Source organism: Rattus norvegicus, chromosome X (genome assembly GCF_021556685.1).
Source record: "Rattus norvegicus strain SHRSP/BbbUtx chromosome X, alternate assembly SHRSP_T2T, whole genome shotgun sequence".
Taxonomy (NCBI): Eukaryota; Metazoa; Chordata; class Mammalia; order Rodentia; family Muridae; genus Rattus; species Rattus norvegicus.
The window spans coordinates 115,947,818-115,964,378 of record NC_141554.1 but is presented as its reverse complement, the minus strand read 5'-3'; the positions used below and the strand labels follow the sequence as shown (position 1 = coordinate 115,964,378).

The 16,561-nt window shown below is 37.3% G+C and overlaps 1 protein-coding gene across 12 annotated transcripts in view; it reads right to left on the bottom strand.

Annotated features, from left to right (window-relative positions):
• Positions 1-16,561, bottom strand: part of Pak3 (p21 (RAC1) activated kinase 3) — a 259,475-nt gene that overhangs the window by 83,063 nt on the left and 159,851 nt on the right. For 9 of the 12 annotated variants that reach the window (XM_087599253.1, NM_001431558.1, NM_019210.2 and 6 more), the window contains 1 exon segment: positions 3,187-3,388. In XM_087599253.1, coding sequence (XP_087455379.1) covers positions 3,187-3,361 — 175 coding nt within the window. In that variant the 5' untranslated portion in view covers positions 3,362-3,388. 12 annotated transcript variants of the gene reach the window in all.

Here is a 16,561-nt window from a genome sequence, read left to right as displayed (position 1 = left end):
CTTGGGTTATCCCAAAGATTTGGTAAAGCATGGTAAACCCTACGATTCTCATTTAACAGGTGATAAAAATTCAGGCTCATAGAAGCTACACAGCAGAGCCACAGTCACAATTATCTTCCAGTGCCATGACTCCAGAATCAGGGTCAATGCTTTTCTAAATTATTATTAATTCAAAACTGATAGTGATGTTACTGAAACTGCCATTAAAAAAGCATGGATGGGGAAACAATATTCCCTCTTCACCCATGAGGGTCATCAGGTTTCCAGAAAAACCCGAAGTCAGCAAAGTTTAACTTTGGCAATTTGGGGGATAGGAGAGAAAAGCGTGGACATTAGAAATGAGGTCACAAGTGAACTTTTCAAATATTTTATAAATATCTTATACGCTATAATAATAACAACAATAAAACACTAAATAAGAAGAACAAGAAGAGGTTTCATCATTTAAAATTGTAATAAGGAGAGGCTCGTCATTGTTTTGTTTAGAGCCCGAGATGATTCCCGGGGATGATAAGAACATACTGATTACTCTTTATGTAATTGAAGATGAAGATGACTGCGAAGCAATGTACAGTGGTGAACTGTTGGCTCAAAACATGTACGAAAATGTACTCAGAGCCATTGACATCCCGTCTTGAAGCTGTAGCAAGACGAACATGAGCAGCATTATTTAATGGTTTTACCCCGTTGTGAAGAAGACATGTGGCTTATGGCTTTCGGAAGAAATGTAACCACTTTTGTATTAAGTTCAATCAATGAACTCATTCATGCTGTGAAGGCAACTTATCAGCTATCCAGTGAAGGCATTTCAACTCCACTACCTTAGTGATTTTTTTTGCTGTTAACTTCTTCTCATTACAGTCTTTCAATAGAAAGCCACTACCATAGTACGTTTTTGTAAGTGCAGTTAAATCATTCAAGCTTTCGCTGAAGGTAGCTTGTCAGCTGTCCAGTAATACAGTAAATGGTAATTGACTTAAAATGCTTTCTGGTGACTCTTCATAGCACCTCTTTATGGAATTCTTCAAAATCATTGTATTGAACAGGTAATATATGATTTGAAAAGGTCCCAATGTTGATTAGTTTCCTTAGAATATTTTACTTTTTCTATATCAATAATAATAATAATAATAATAATAATAATAATAATAATAATTAGCTCCCTTTCCTTCTAACTTTGTCTTCTGGTCTCAAAACCGCCTCCTAATTATCTTTATTGTCTCTTAGGATAATCACCTCTGCATAGAAGATCATCCTATAATACACTCTATCCCACATTAGTGTGAACAAGTTCATAGTCAAATTTAGTTTTACAACAATTTCATCATTTATCGGTTCTACTTGATCCAAAATCACACTGCCTTCAGGCGGAGATCTTGAAAGATGTTTCACTATCTCTTGCCAAATCTTCTGAGTTGCACTAATGCCAAGCTTTGCCAGACTAGCTAATGCCTCTTTTATTAAGGATACAACATTAGTACTAGTGTAGGAGTCCCTCACATTAGTACCTTCAGAACCTTTGTGAGATTTTCAACTACTAAACAACATATGATTGCTATGTCTTCCTGAATGGCTTGATTATACATTGCTATAGGAACTAAAAGTCAAAGTGTGGCTGGTATTAAATACAGTGTTTATCCTAGAACACGTCCATATTGGCAAATGCATGCAGTACCAAATGGATGGTAGGAATCAACAAGACTTTTGAATTCAAGGTTCTTTTCCTTCAAGTAGTCTTGAATTTCTCTAAGAAAGCACTGTTCTAGCCATTCCGGAATGAGAGATGAAGTCATCCAGGCTCCACTGTTTGCATGACAGTTCAAGAAAAAAAATTGGCTCAGATTTTTTTTCCCCTGAGAAGACTTGGGGATACCATTATGGAGAACAGCAGTAGTTTCCCTATGAGGTCACTTGAACTATTGATTGACACAAAACAGAAATGTCAACTTATTTCACTTTCCTAAACTCCTGCTCTTCAAAAGGACAAGTGAGATGTTTCAAAGACACCAAAAGTATGCACTTTCAATTGTACCAAAGATTTATGGAGCGCTGTCCATTATTCATCCATTGTCTGCAAATGTAACAAATGAAGCAGAGAGATCTTTCCTTTGGCATAATTATTATAAATGAATTGGCCTCTAGATAGTGACCTTCAATTTTCAACCCACCCTTTACATTCAGAAAATAATTTTTAAGATCTTCTTAAGTACTGGCAAACAGATCCCTTGTGTGGGAGGTAATTTATTCTTTTACTTCTCTTCAATCCTCAGACCATGAAGGGAAAACATGAACATACAAGTAGCAACAGTTACTAACAAGAGTTTCAGGTCTTCCTATGATACAAATTCTAAATTCATTAACACTGTATAAACACTCTAAAACTACTGATTCTACCTTGCAGACATGGATCAATAATGACTTTTTTCCCCAAAGACATTACCTTTCTTTTCCTTTTGGCCAATTTCTGTAATGAAAGCAACCGTAGGCCTACTGTACTCACATCCTACTCGATGGCTACATCTACAGAAGCCATGATTCAGCTTTATGGCAACCAATACAACCTTATCAGCTACTTACTGAAAAATTCACAGAATCAAGTGTCACAAAGTGGTAGCAACACTAGTTAAGCAACAGATTGTGTTATGGGTACCACGAGGGTAAATGATAATATATTGTGTTTTTCATGAACATGGAACTGATAATCTAGGTGACAGCTGATATAGAGGAAGAGAGGAAAAAAGTTTTCCTTCCTGCTCTGTGATTCATGCAGACAACATTGTGGGTAACTTGCACTTACTCCCATATACTTAACTCAGAATCTTCAGTAACCAAGACGATATGCAGAAGTCAATCTACTTAAATACTTGACTATCACAGATGGTCAGAATAACTTGCTTTGAATTTTACCTTAAGTTTTCAGAAAGCCAGATGCTGTCTATACACTCAACCCAGTAGTGCTCCTGGGATACTTTCCCTTAATTTAAGTCTACAAATTCAATTTATGTGAGAGGCAAACACAGCACATGTGTTTTCTGTTACCACATAGGAAGTCAATCACACATGATGCTCTGACAAAAGGCAATATCTCAAGATGAAAGGTCACACAGGCCTGGCCAGAACAAGCAAGAAAGTGCCAATCAAAGAATAAACTGGTCCCTTTTGAACACCCGGCCACTGATACTTTACTTTTATCCCCTCCTCCTGGGAAGATAGAGCGAAGCCTGGCTTTCTTATTCTTCTCTTCCGGGGCCATGGGCAGTGGTTTGGAGCTGTGGTTGAGTGCTGAAGAATCTCGGTTGTTACTGTTCATCCTCAGTGGGGGAGCTGGAGGTTTTTCTTCGTTATCCAAGCTGTCAGACATTTTCAGTTGCAGCTGATTTCACAGCTCCTAAGGAAAAAGCAGTGGCAAACAGGAGGTAAGGGAGGACGTGTCTAATGCAAGTCTGGTATACACCGGAAGTCTATCATTTCAGACACAGCAGGCTCTTCCACGTATTCACTCAAATTTACCAAGGAAAGAGAAGACATTTGCCCCTCCAAAGGCTAAGAAGACAATTTAGCAAAGTTCAAGTAAATGCAGACATTAATGCTAAGAAGACAATTTAGCAAAGTTCAAGTAAATGCAGACATTAATGACTTTCAATATACATATGCAAATATGTAAACTCCTTTGATATTCCCATAGTAAAACTCCACTTTCTGCTGTCCATATACAATCTCTGAACGAGCAATTCACAGTCCCTTAAAATCCTATGCTGATGATCATAATGGTCAAGTGGCACAAACTTTTTTCATTTTCTTTTCTTTTTTCTTTTTATTCATTTTTTTAGTTCAGCCATTGGGACAAACTTTGTACACTTTTAGATTGATACAAGCTTAGATGTTGTCAATGGCCTTCAGCCACCATGTTTTAGCTGCTCTAAACATTGGTGTGTCTTGAAGTTTGCTTCTTATGTCCGTGTACCTGATTTGCAAAGTGATTTCTGCTGTTTTTAAATTACAAAATCAAGAAAACTTTTTACATACAAGCCAGTTTCGGGAAAGTTGGGATTTACTGTCTTGGCAGATGATGTCTGTCTTCTCCCAAGCAAGCAACTAAAACGTGTGGGCTGAATGTCATTACTGCCAAGGGCAAAGCTCTAGCACACTGAAGGATATCATAATTTTATTCTCTGTCATATTTCACGTCTCAGAAAGGTACCTTGATTGCATAGTCTAACCTAGGTTTTAGGAATTTATTATTTATTCTGAATTTCACTGTTATTTAGGCTCTTGTGTCAAAATCTGGGGATTTTCCTGTTTCATCCAACTCAGAGGGTGAACTGAAAGAGTGTGTCATCCCTAAGGAAACGTTTATGTCCAAACGTCCTCTTACTCTAGTTCTTCTAGCCCTCCCCTTATAAAAGTTTATCTTCACAGGCATAAGTAAGGTTCTAAAAGTGTCTTTTGAATGAATTCCTGGTTTTAATATAAGCAAAATCAAACCTAGCCACAATGGAATCTCAGTAGATTTATCAAGTGGTACTTACTACTGATTTAGGAATAGGTTAATTATCCAAATGCAAGTTATCATGTCACTTTATAGAAGGGCATTTACTGTAAGTGAACATAAGTACGGCAATAACTGCTGGAATAGGAACTGCTCAGCCCCTGGGTGGTGGTAGTGCATAACTGTCATCCCAGCACCAGAGAGGCAAAGGCCAGTGAATCTCAGAGTTCAAGGTCAGCCTGGTCTCCAAAGTGAGTTCCAGGATAGCCAAGGGTATGCAGAGGAACTCTGTCACAAAGAAAGAAAGAAAGAGAGAGAGAGAGAGAGAGAGAGAGAGAGAGAGAGAGAGAGAGAAAGAAAGGAAGAAAGGAAGGAAGGAAGGAAAGAAGAAAGGAAGATGGGATTTTTGCCATAATTCCTTTTCACTTTAATGGTTACAGTATTTTTATTAAATTTAATAATTACATATAAGTTATATCATATAAGAAGAATTTAAATATTTTTACTATATTTTGTGAAATCATGTTTGTAGAAAAATGAATGAATGCAACTGGAAGGAAACAAAATAATTTAAATTAGCCAGACTCTAAAAGACAAGAATGTTTCCTCTCACATACAGGATGTCGTTTAATAAAGTAAAAGGGAGATTTTAGGGCAAGAAAGAAGACCAGTGGGGTTGGGGATTTAGCTCAGTGGTAGAGCGCTTGCCTAGCAAGCACAAGGCCCTGGGTTCGGTCCCAGTTCCGAAAAAAAGAAAGAAAGAAAGAAAAAAAAGAAAGAAGACCAGTAAAGGGGATGAAGAAAGAAAGGAAGAGAAGAAAGAGGTACATATAATCCAAATACATTATGTACATGTACCACACAGCATAATGAATCGCATTATTTTGTATAATTAATATATGGTAGTAAGATTTTAAATTACTTCCCTATATCCTAAATTTAATCAATATATACAGTCCATGATGCCTCACTCCTTTCCTAAGTGACTGCTGGCAATTAAAGGTTGTTGGGTGTGGCTGCTTGATAAGCATGGGAGGACTGTCCTCTGAAGAGAAAGGGAGGAGGAATAAACGGGGGGAGGGGAGAGGGAAAGTGTGGGTGGGGCTAGGAGGAGAAATTGGAGAGGAAACTGTAGCATTAGAGCATAAGATACAATGAAATACAAGGTGAAGTATATATTAATATAGCAAGTACCACATAATGGAAATTATTATTATTGTTATTATTATTATTATTATAACATACAAGTGAAAGCAAGGAGAGAACTACATTCTCGTTCACATTTTGACCTTTGATACTTCTAAATCTCCTCTTCAGACTGACTTCATCAGTGGCGTTATATTTTACTGGCCCAGCTCACAGTTATCATTTAGCCACTGGGAATAATTTGGTCTGAGACTGATTGTTCTGGGCTCGAAAATACTGCCCAAATGTTAAGTTATTACTACAGAAATTTCAGCTATGCAACATCTAGCTTTATAAAAACTGAAGTGTAAAGTTACTGGGAACGGCCTGAGTATTTAATTAGAAATACTAAGAGACGAATTTCCGGAAGGTTGTGTCCTATATAGATAAAGAGCTACCATGTTGCAGATGATACATATTTTCTGATGACGTATGATCCAACTTGATATGACAGAAGCCAAAGAGACAATCATGCCCTCTTTAGAACAGATCTGATCTTGCATAACCAGGCAAGACAACAAGGGTTCTAGGGCAACTACGTAATCTAACACACTGTGCTCCTTTGTTCTTCATCAATAGGTGTGGCTTCCACACCTATTTACACATTCCTAATTATACTCTCTAAAAAGGCAGCATGCTTATGTGCTGCTTCTTTTCTGGCTACCTGATGACCCTGATGCTATCTAACAGCTATGTTTTAGTTTGAAGATTTAAGGATTACTTGGGATAGAAAACTGAAACTAAAGTTTTCTATACTGTACTAACAACCCACTCCTCAAATTTCAAAAACACATTTACAGTGGATAGATAGATAGATAGATAGATAGATAGATAGATAGTTAATAGATAGATAGTTAATAGATAGATAGATAATAGATAGATAGATAGATAGATAGATAGATAGATAGATAGATAGATAGATAGATAGAACCACATTGAGGGTCTGACATCCCAGGAACTCTGCAGAGAACTGAGCTTATATAGAAGACTTTCTACTTCTCAACAAAGTGCAATTGTTTTAGCTTCTTTTGTCTCATCGGGGGGGGGGGTCATCGGAAGACTTGGAATCAACCTTTACAGAGATGAAGCTGAGATTGAAAAATGTCCGTCCAGTTCCACAGTGGCAATGGGAAATACTCTCCCTTTGCACAAATATTCCAGATTTTATTTTGTTAAATTATCTTGATACTACTTCAGCTCTTTGTTAAGTTTTTTAAAGTACAAACAAAATTATCTTCTTGACATGGTAAACCCACCTTTAAAGCAAGTGGTTCAAAGTCTGCTTTTGAAAACAGTGGAGAAAGGGAATGTGTTCGCAAGTAAGCCTTGGTGTTAACATATTTTTTCCCAAGTGGGAAGTATCTTGTACTCTTCCATAAATGTAGAAAGAGAGAATCCTATTATGCTGTGTTTGTAAAGAATACCAATTTACTGTCAGGTCCTCTTCTGAGACAGCTTTCTACAAAGGACACTATTAATGGATCACTGCTTCAATCTGCCTATGATGTCATTATTTCCAAGATCTTAAAAGAGACTATTTTGTTCAGGATGGCTGTAGGCTGCATTTCAAGTATTATACAAAAGCACTATTATTCTCTAGGAGCCCAATTAAAAAAACTGTTGTTTTTCACTTCTACAACAGAAACTTTCGAGTGGCACTTTAGATCTAGCCACAGGACATGTGTTTCCCTTTCAGATACTGGCCCTCAGCATTGTGGAAAAATAGTCAACACTAGTGGACAAACAGCCACACTTTATATCTTTTTGCAACCTGATTGCAAAGCTACTACATTTTCACAAAGAATTCTAATGGTTTTTGTGGATGGTATGTATTTTTGAGCCATCCTTTGGGAGTTAGTGTTGACATAGTCTCTGTAATTGCAATAGAAATGGATCTACTATTTTTTAAAAGGATGGTAATTTCACTATGACCAAGGATCCTAAATTGTCTATTTTAAGGCCACTAAGAGTCATTATGTCTATTTTTCATGTCTTTCTCTCCCTCCTCTCAGTCTCATGCACAAGTGTGAGGGCATGTGTGCATGGTGACTGTATGAACACACACAGCTCCTTATTGATTTGCCTCTTGACAAAGAATCTTAGTGAAAAGCATCTGCACAGGAAAATAGCTGTTATGATGCAGGGCAACTATAGATGCAATGATTAGAGATGTGCAACTACTGTTATTCTCTCACTTTTCCAATATATATTCTCCTGCTACACAGTACCAGACAAAACTCTCAGGAAGTTAAAAAAGAAAGTCACCAATCTACATGAATCTAAAAGTCAAAGTAATCAACAATAGACTAGCTAATATGATCAAAACCCACACTATGATATATATGTTGAATTGAATGAAGCCAAAATGCCAACCATGCCCATTTATTACAGGTAACATATACCAAGTACATGAAGGATGAAAAGCCAGAAATTCTGGTTTTACCACCACATATCAGACCATTTATCAAGCCATAAGCAAATGGAATAAGTATTTTAAACAAATGCCCCTAAAGCCACACATAGAAATAAACATCTGTGTACTTTCAAATTTTATGGAGTTATGTACTTGCATACTTTTTTCAATAAGACAAATATGTTGTCTGCCTTTGCACCAAAATCTGAGCTTAGCAAATACACAACCCTAATCAAATGAAAGCCCCTCCCCCAAAAAACAAGTAGCAACATAAGCCTATTACCAGACATTGGTGATCACACCAACATTGTTTAATATCCTTTGGATATGAAAGTAGATGATACAACATAAGGCTAGGATAGCAATGTCCTAGAGCCTAAAGGGAATGTCCAGGGTAAACTGTAATGTTCCTGCTACACAGATATAGAATACACTAGACTAGACTGGAGTGGACTGGAATGGAATATAATGTTCAAGAAACTGGGGTGACATAATAATGATTTAACACAAGGGCATGTGGAAAAAAGATGGATTTTAGGATGGCAGAAGCATAGTAGGCTTGTAACAGAACTCTGTTCAAATGTGAGTGTATTTTCTAGAAATTCTTTGACGAAGGTTCTGCATAAAAAGAATTGGTGCTCTAGGTCAAGGATTAAAACTTAATGACAGACTTTAGACTTCAAAGTATTGAATAAGCATAGATTTAAAGTTATCATATGTCTCCTTAGCGAATTATACCAATATGAAATCAATCATTTGTGTATGAAGATGAGATTGCTATCTTTATTGGAATGATGTATACACTGAATTATACTTTGGTGGTAGGAAAGAGGATTGAAGAATTATACTTGCTGGCTTTTTTTCCTACATTCCCTTATGCCCTATACACACATTTTCAAGATGGCTATATAAGTGACAAACATAGACCTCAGTGGGAAACAAGCTGTGTCTTGGTAATTAGTCTAAGCCACCATAAATTCCATTCTATTTTGCATGCATTATTTGCAAATGAACTTGCCCAGATCAAAAATTCATGACTGGGGGTTGGGAATTTAGCTCAGTGGTAGAGCACTGGCCTAGCAAGTGCAAGGCCCTGGGTTCGGTCCCCAGCTCCGGAAAAAAGAAAAAGAAAAAAATTCATGACTGACAACATAAGAAAATATAGTATATAATTTGTAAATCATTTCCTTCCTCCCAACCACCAAAGAAAGAGAGACAGAGACAGAGACACAGAAACACAGAAAGAAAGGGAAAGGAAAAAATTAAGCAGTCTTTTATGAGGCCACAATATAGTATGAAAAAAGTATTGCATATTACATTCCATTTCTTGAACAACTTTTGTCTGAATATTTCTAGACATGTTTCAGACATTAATACCTATGTTATGTCAATGAAGGTATTTTATGAAAAGATAATGAGCCAAATCTGAGTCTCTAAGATATTCTAGATCCACACTGCTACTCTCAGACCAGGTGAACAAGGGAGAAGTCATTCACTAACCACAGGCAGCTGTGTGGACCCAATTTAGGAGTTTTGTCTTGTCTCAAACTGCATGGAGCCATTATAGATGCCATTCCCTCCTCATAGACCATAAGCTCCTTGAGGGTACCATTATGAATGCATACTTTTATATTAGCTAGTACAGTGTATTTTTCCCAACAAGGATTGCATTTGAGACAATTAAACGGAGCACTACAAATTCTAGACATTAGTTTCAGCTCTGAATGTTACATAAGCCTACATTGCTACTTAGAGCAAGCCAAGAAAGGCATGCTTGCAATTACTAGCAGTAGTCTAACTGCAAAGCAGATGGGCATCATTTCAAAGTCAGCTAGCATCTGGTTAACAACATCTCATTATATATATATATATATATATATATATATATATATATATACACATATATATATATATATACATATACATATATTTGAAATTTCTAAAAATAACTTCCATGCTCTACTCTGGTTCGGGTCTCACATCAACACAGTAAAGAAGTCAGTACCATCTCTTTGTCCTCCATGAAGAGTTAAATGACAATGTCACCGAGTCTACGATACTTTAAACTTCTCAACCCTTGCCAATTCCCTTTTAACAATACATTGCAACACAATATATATCCAAGTAAACAGAAAGATGCACATGCTTTTCATATATACATTTTTAACCTCTTGAAATAGTCACAGAATAAATGTAGCCTTTTCATATCATCTCACTTCAGGCTGGTACTTACTGGGTTCATTTGCTTTTCCCATCCAAAGACCCAAGGCTATTCGGTTTATTGATAGAACTCCAAAAGTTTTTGTTGACCAATTGTACCAGTTCTTAGATGGCCTTGTTTTGGAGCTTGCCTCTTCTGGGAGCACTCACCAAGAGAATACTGCTATCGGAGACAGGGGTGTGCTGTTTCAGAGAGCCTCGCCAGGGAGATACCATTACAGTGGATAATGGAGGGAAGCCATTTGTAATATCATTTGATCAGGAGGAGCTGACCTACTTGTTAGGCAGGAGGTTTGCAAAAGCAGCCGGACAAGCAAGGGAGGCGCTAGCTCTTTCTACAGCTGTCTAGTTTCAATCTTAGATTATGCAAGAGATAGCTCACTGATGACACACATACAAGCACGCTCACACAGAAAACAGTCATGTTCTCTGTTATTCACACACGCAAATGAGGTCAGTTGTACAGTAGTCCTGTCCTCTGCTAATGCTCTTATGAGAGGCTTCCATTGTTTCCAGCAGGAACCTGGCATTGGGTCTAAGAAATCAGCAGATTATAGTTACAAATTTCAGTGTCAGTCTGTAAAAAAGAAGGGAAGTCAATAGGTATAGGCCCAGCATCTGGACTTCATATTCTGCATGTATTACAAGGGACAAATAGTTCTCTTTCAAATGACTTCTTAAGGCTTTAAATATATGTGGTGCAATACTTTATTATTTATTATATATGCTGCATGAGCTAATGCCAAGAAATTGCTAACGATTGTCTGATGTGTATTTATATTTACAGACTAATGCATCCTTACAGGCTTCAGGATATCTAAGATAAAGTAAGACACTTATAGTACAAAGACAGAGATATTTTTAAGCATGAAAGAACAGAAATAATGAACACTAAAAGATACCTCCAAGGAATAGGTGGGGAAAATAAAAGGAAAGCAGGGTCCAGTAATAAAACATTTCTGGGTTCTGAAATAGAAAATGTAATATCCTTGGAAATATTCAAATGGAACAAATTAGATGCAGACTGACAGCCCTAGGGAGCAGGGCGTGGTGAGCCAATGTCTTGGGTCTCCAGCGTTCTAGCTGCTCCCTCTTACTTTGCATAGATTATAATTATCCACCTCAGTGAAACATCAACACATTTTCTTAAATCTAAGCTCAGAATTTCAAGTGCTGCATTTCCTAGGGCTTTTCGAATTAGCATTGAGATGTCTGAATGTTGCTTTTCAACCTGTGACTCATAGCTCATTGTCTTAGCGCCTTGTTGTGGCCCTAGTTTCCCTGCACCCACAATGATTCTCTGTAAGGCAGATGTCCATGCATGTCTGAAGAGGGCAGTTGAGACCTGGTCTTTTTTCTAAACCAAGAACGTAGATCAACTTGACACAGTATATGTTTCAGCAAAAAGTTATTTCATATCAGATCTGGCAGTTAAGCAGTTTGAGCTAGCATAAAATATAGCAACTTTCCTCCGGCTCTGCCTTTTAATAAAAGTTTAAATATCCACAACTTTAAAAGGCTGAGCAGCATGTGTTTCAGAACCTTATTTGAGAGAAATTAGGAAATATGAAATAATATCTATTTTAAAAAGTTGTGGCTGGAGAGATGGCTCAGCAGTTAAGCACACTTGCTGTTCTTGTAGAGGACTATGGTTCAGTGCCCAGTACTTACATGGTATTTCAAAACCAGCCATAAATCCAGTTCAAAGGGATCCAGCAGAAAAAAAAAAGACATAGATACAAATAAAATAAATCTAAACTGAGAAATAAAAAAAAAAGTTTTCCTAATACTACTGGAGGAAGAATGGGAAATGACAAGACCTAATTTTCATTTATCCCACTTAAAAAAATTGTCAAATATAAACATCCACTTGGTCATAGCCCTGGTTAGAAATTCCCCATAATTGTTGCCTCCCCCCATACACCCCCACCAACTACCACCACCAGTGTTGTTTTACTTTGGAAAAAAAAAGAACTGGCCAAGCTTGGCATAGTGGTGCACTCTTGTAATCCCAGCACTTGAAAAGAAGAAGTAATAGTTCAAGACCAGTCAATAAACATTACATGAGAACCTTCTTAAAAATACAAAAGTAATGCAAATAAGAAAACTATGGGTTTCAAAAAGAATCATAAACCACACAAAGTAATTGTTTAGAAACAAAAAACCTAATCTGAACAATGACTTCATAATTGGTTACACTGGGCTCTCCATAGTCTTCTTGTGACTTATATAGGCTCTTGAATGTCAAATTGTCAGATCAAATGAAATCTTTAATCTCCTTCCTCTCTGTCACTCTATTTCTTTCTTTTTTTAAAAAAAGATTTATTTATTTATTTTGTATGTATGTATGTATGTATGTATGTATGTATGTATGTATGTACACTGTAGCTGTCTTCAGACACACACCAGAAGAGGGCATCAGATCCCATTACAATGGCTGTGAGCCACCAAGTGGTTGCTGGGAATTGAACTCAGAACCTCTGGAAGAGCAGTCAGTGCTCTTAACCACTGAGCCATCTCTCCAACTCTATTTCTTGATTATAGAAGCCACTGTCCACGTAAGAGTAGATCCTCACTGTGACACACAGTCAGCTTGCTTCCCCTGTGTCCGCATACATATGAAGAGAAGACTGCTGTGTACTTTTCTATGGCCCTGGCAAACCCCCAAACTGAGGTCACCATGCCCTAGCACTCATCTCAAAGGGAAAAATGGGTTTTGGTGAGAAACCTGCAGATGAAACAGAAGCAGAGTTTGATGTGAAGAAAGAGAGTGAGGCCTGAAGATGAACCAGTGAGGAGTTTCCAAATTAGTCCTGTGGAATATCAACTATTCCACATGTATCATGACAAATGTACTAGGGATAAGGAGAGGGAATCAGCTTCATCATAATAAATATACACAGATATATGAAATAATGTTCACCTTAGAATATTCTAGTTCCGTTGAAAGCAAGCCTAGCAACTGCTCCATGGCACCTCACCCAAAATTTTATCAAACAACCACTAGCTAGGCTGGTGGCCTTGAGCAGATCACCTAGGAATGTCCAGACCTTTGTACTCAGAGCTTAATAAGGATCTTTAAGTTATAAAGGTGCACATAGGGAAAGAAAAGAATCTTAAACCATTGCCTTTAGGAGGAAAACACAGCAGTTAGTGCTTTATCTTTGTTAATCTGAGGTTGACTTCATTTCAAGAAAACTTGACACAAAACCAGACTGACTACCCTTTGAGGAAATAAACATGATGACGTCACTACTAAAAACCCCTAAGCACCACAACTGTGTACACTGTCATTTATTTAACAAACCTTTATCAGTTCTGTCTTCTACAGGTATCATGCTAGGTGATGCACATAAGTAAATAAGTACATAGCTCTGAGGAAGGTTGGAGGCCCAGTCAGTGGCTACATGTTATCCTTAAACACATACCAAATGTAGAGACAACGGTGTAGCTACCAAGCAAATAGTGGCATATAAATATCCCATGTTAGTCTTAAAATCACAGTTCACATTTACATCCATTCATGCCTCCCATGTCTACAGTATGGCATTGGATATAGGGAGAATGGAGAGATGGATCATGGTCAGTTATTGTGTTCACGGAAGGTGATAGTAGGTATATAATATGATGCAATCAAAAGATGCTTAGGAAGAAAGAAAAAAAAGACATGTTCATGTTCCCAAAGGAGTCAAGAGAATGAATAGGGTATGAATAGTGTGTAAGAGCTGAACAGATTTTAAAAAATAGGAATCAATATGTTGTCAGAAGATATTATTCAATAGTATAGTCTAACAAATGAGTAGTCTCAACATGTTAGCTTATTTTTTCTATGCTTTGAGTACTTGTTTCTACTGAACGGAATGATATTGGTGTTGCATCGAGAAGAGATGTCAAAACTGTGTAGAAAGCAGTATTTGAAAGTCTAAAAGCTAGGACTCTGTTTCCAGTTTAGCTACAAAAATGAAAACAGTGGGGTCTTACAGGAAACATTTTAGTACTGGATACATATATATGAACGGAGCAGACATCTGGGAAAATGTTAGTAACAAAATACTTGGAAAAATAAACTGTTCTTTTGTGCTACCTTTAAAAACTAAATGGTGTAATTCTCTGTGGCTTTCATTGGGAGATAGCTGTTCAGTTAGTGGATCTTTTTATAACCCTGAAAGAATTCTGAGGAGAGAAAACAGATTGATTGCAGCTCTGGTTCCGGATTATTCTACAACGCTTAGGAAATCATTAAATATTCACAAATCTATTAATTCATTGAGCATTTCCACCATGTCTGTTCTATGCCAAGCTACACAGAGGATACTCGGGAAGGACAGAAGAAAATGGCTAGCTAATACTGCCTAGATGAACAAGGAACAGCACTGTCCCCTTGAAGATTCTTGAAAGGATAGTCATGACAGGTGAGTTCAAAGATGAAAGCAGGTTGTTCTTGAAGGAGAGGACTGAAGAAAGAAGAAGCTTCACAGAGGAAGTATATTTGAATTAAATTAGGGAGAATAACCAGATCAGAGGAAATGCAAGTCTCAGGCACAAAGAACTATATGTGTTAATGTCCAGAGGTGATCGGAGAATGAAGGGGAAACATAAAGTCTGTACAGACAAATTAAGAAAGGTCTTATGTGCTATTCTATTTGATTTGGCCTCTTTCTGCCTTTCTACACAGACATTTCAAGTAGTAAAATGGCACAATTAGGTGGTGTTTAAGAACTAATACACAGGTGCTAACGTGGTGATTCCCAAGACGAGACTGTTTTAAAATTTTTTCAGGTAGTAAATACAGAATAATGAAGCATAATTATGATATTGTATGATATTATGATAACAAGTCAAGGGATGAGAAGCACAGCTAATACATAAAAAGAAAGGCAGGAGATTTCAGGAGAGATTGGCACCTATTTTGGAAATTGAACTGAACTTCATATGAGCTAACACATGCGATTCCACAGTGTTCCTCTGTATAGCAGCTACTGGGCTATCAGAAGTAAGTGTACTCTTAAGAATAAGAAATTATCCTCAGGCTTTTGGCCAGTAGGACATCTGTTTGACTGAGTCTTTAAATGCATCTAAAATGATATGCATACTCTTCTGAGAAAGACAATAATTCTAGAAAGACGAAACACGTTACAAACAACCTCAAATGCACAATGATAGAAGACCAAAGAGGGACACACTGGAATCTCAGTAAGAGTGAATCTAGAAATGTCTGGGGAAGCAAGACAAATGTTTAAACATTAAAGCATCTTGCTCTTGAAATCAGAAGATAAAGTGGAAGCAAAAACCGTAAGGACTGCAGCTCATACGTGGTAGAAAAAAAATATATATATCTATCTTTGGTTGCAGGTCTTCTCAGTAGAGATAACATGTGAACAAGAAGAAAAATGTCACATTGGCTTGGCTTGTGGAATTATTACAAGAAAAGCTGGACATATGAGCTCAAGATTTTAACCTGGAAACCATCAGTATGAAGAAACCACCCAGAAAGAGCATGGAGTAATAGAAAATAGAAGACCTCTGGGGAACACCAACGTTGCAGATCTAGAACAAGGAGAGGAGCCAGGAATCATAGAGAAAGGTCAGAGAGGTGAATTGTATGAGGTCAAAGAAATCAAGATGAGAATGCTTCAAGCTGGGTGTATTGATCATGATGCAAAGTTACAGATAGTTCAGAAACATTCCTTTCTATCCTCTAGCCTTTCTGCAAAGTCAACCCAGCTTGCTTTCTTGCTATTTTCACATTAGAAACAAAATCTCCAACTGCTACTACAAGTCTGTGGGTGCACTTAGATATATTTTGAGAATTCTAACACCCTACAGTCTGTTGTTACTGGAACAACATGGGAGACACCACAGATTACACATCAAGAAGCATTCTTCTTGGTTGTAGCTGTTACCATTGTAGCTATTAATACTCTGTCCTGTTCTGAAGAATACTAAAATGATATCATTGGTTGCAGTCTTGTATTATGCTGGGCATTGTGTAATATACACAGTCTGTTCCAGATAATAGATAACCCATTGCTCACCTTTAGGTATTCTTTCCATGGGAAGGAATAATTTCTATGCAAGTAGTTCCCATTTGGGAACTGTAGCACCATAAGACTTTTACATGTGAAAAACGCAAATATTTGTTCTGACCTAGAGCCCCTTAGTCTACACCATTGGTAGTACTCTGTGCTTGGCTCCACTGTAGCCATAAATTCCACCAAGCTATTTTTCAAGTCCCTATGTTCTTATATATACCT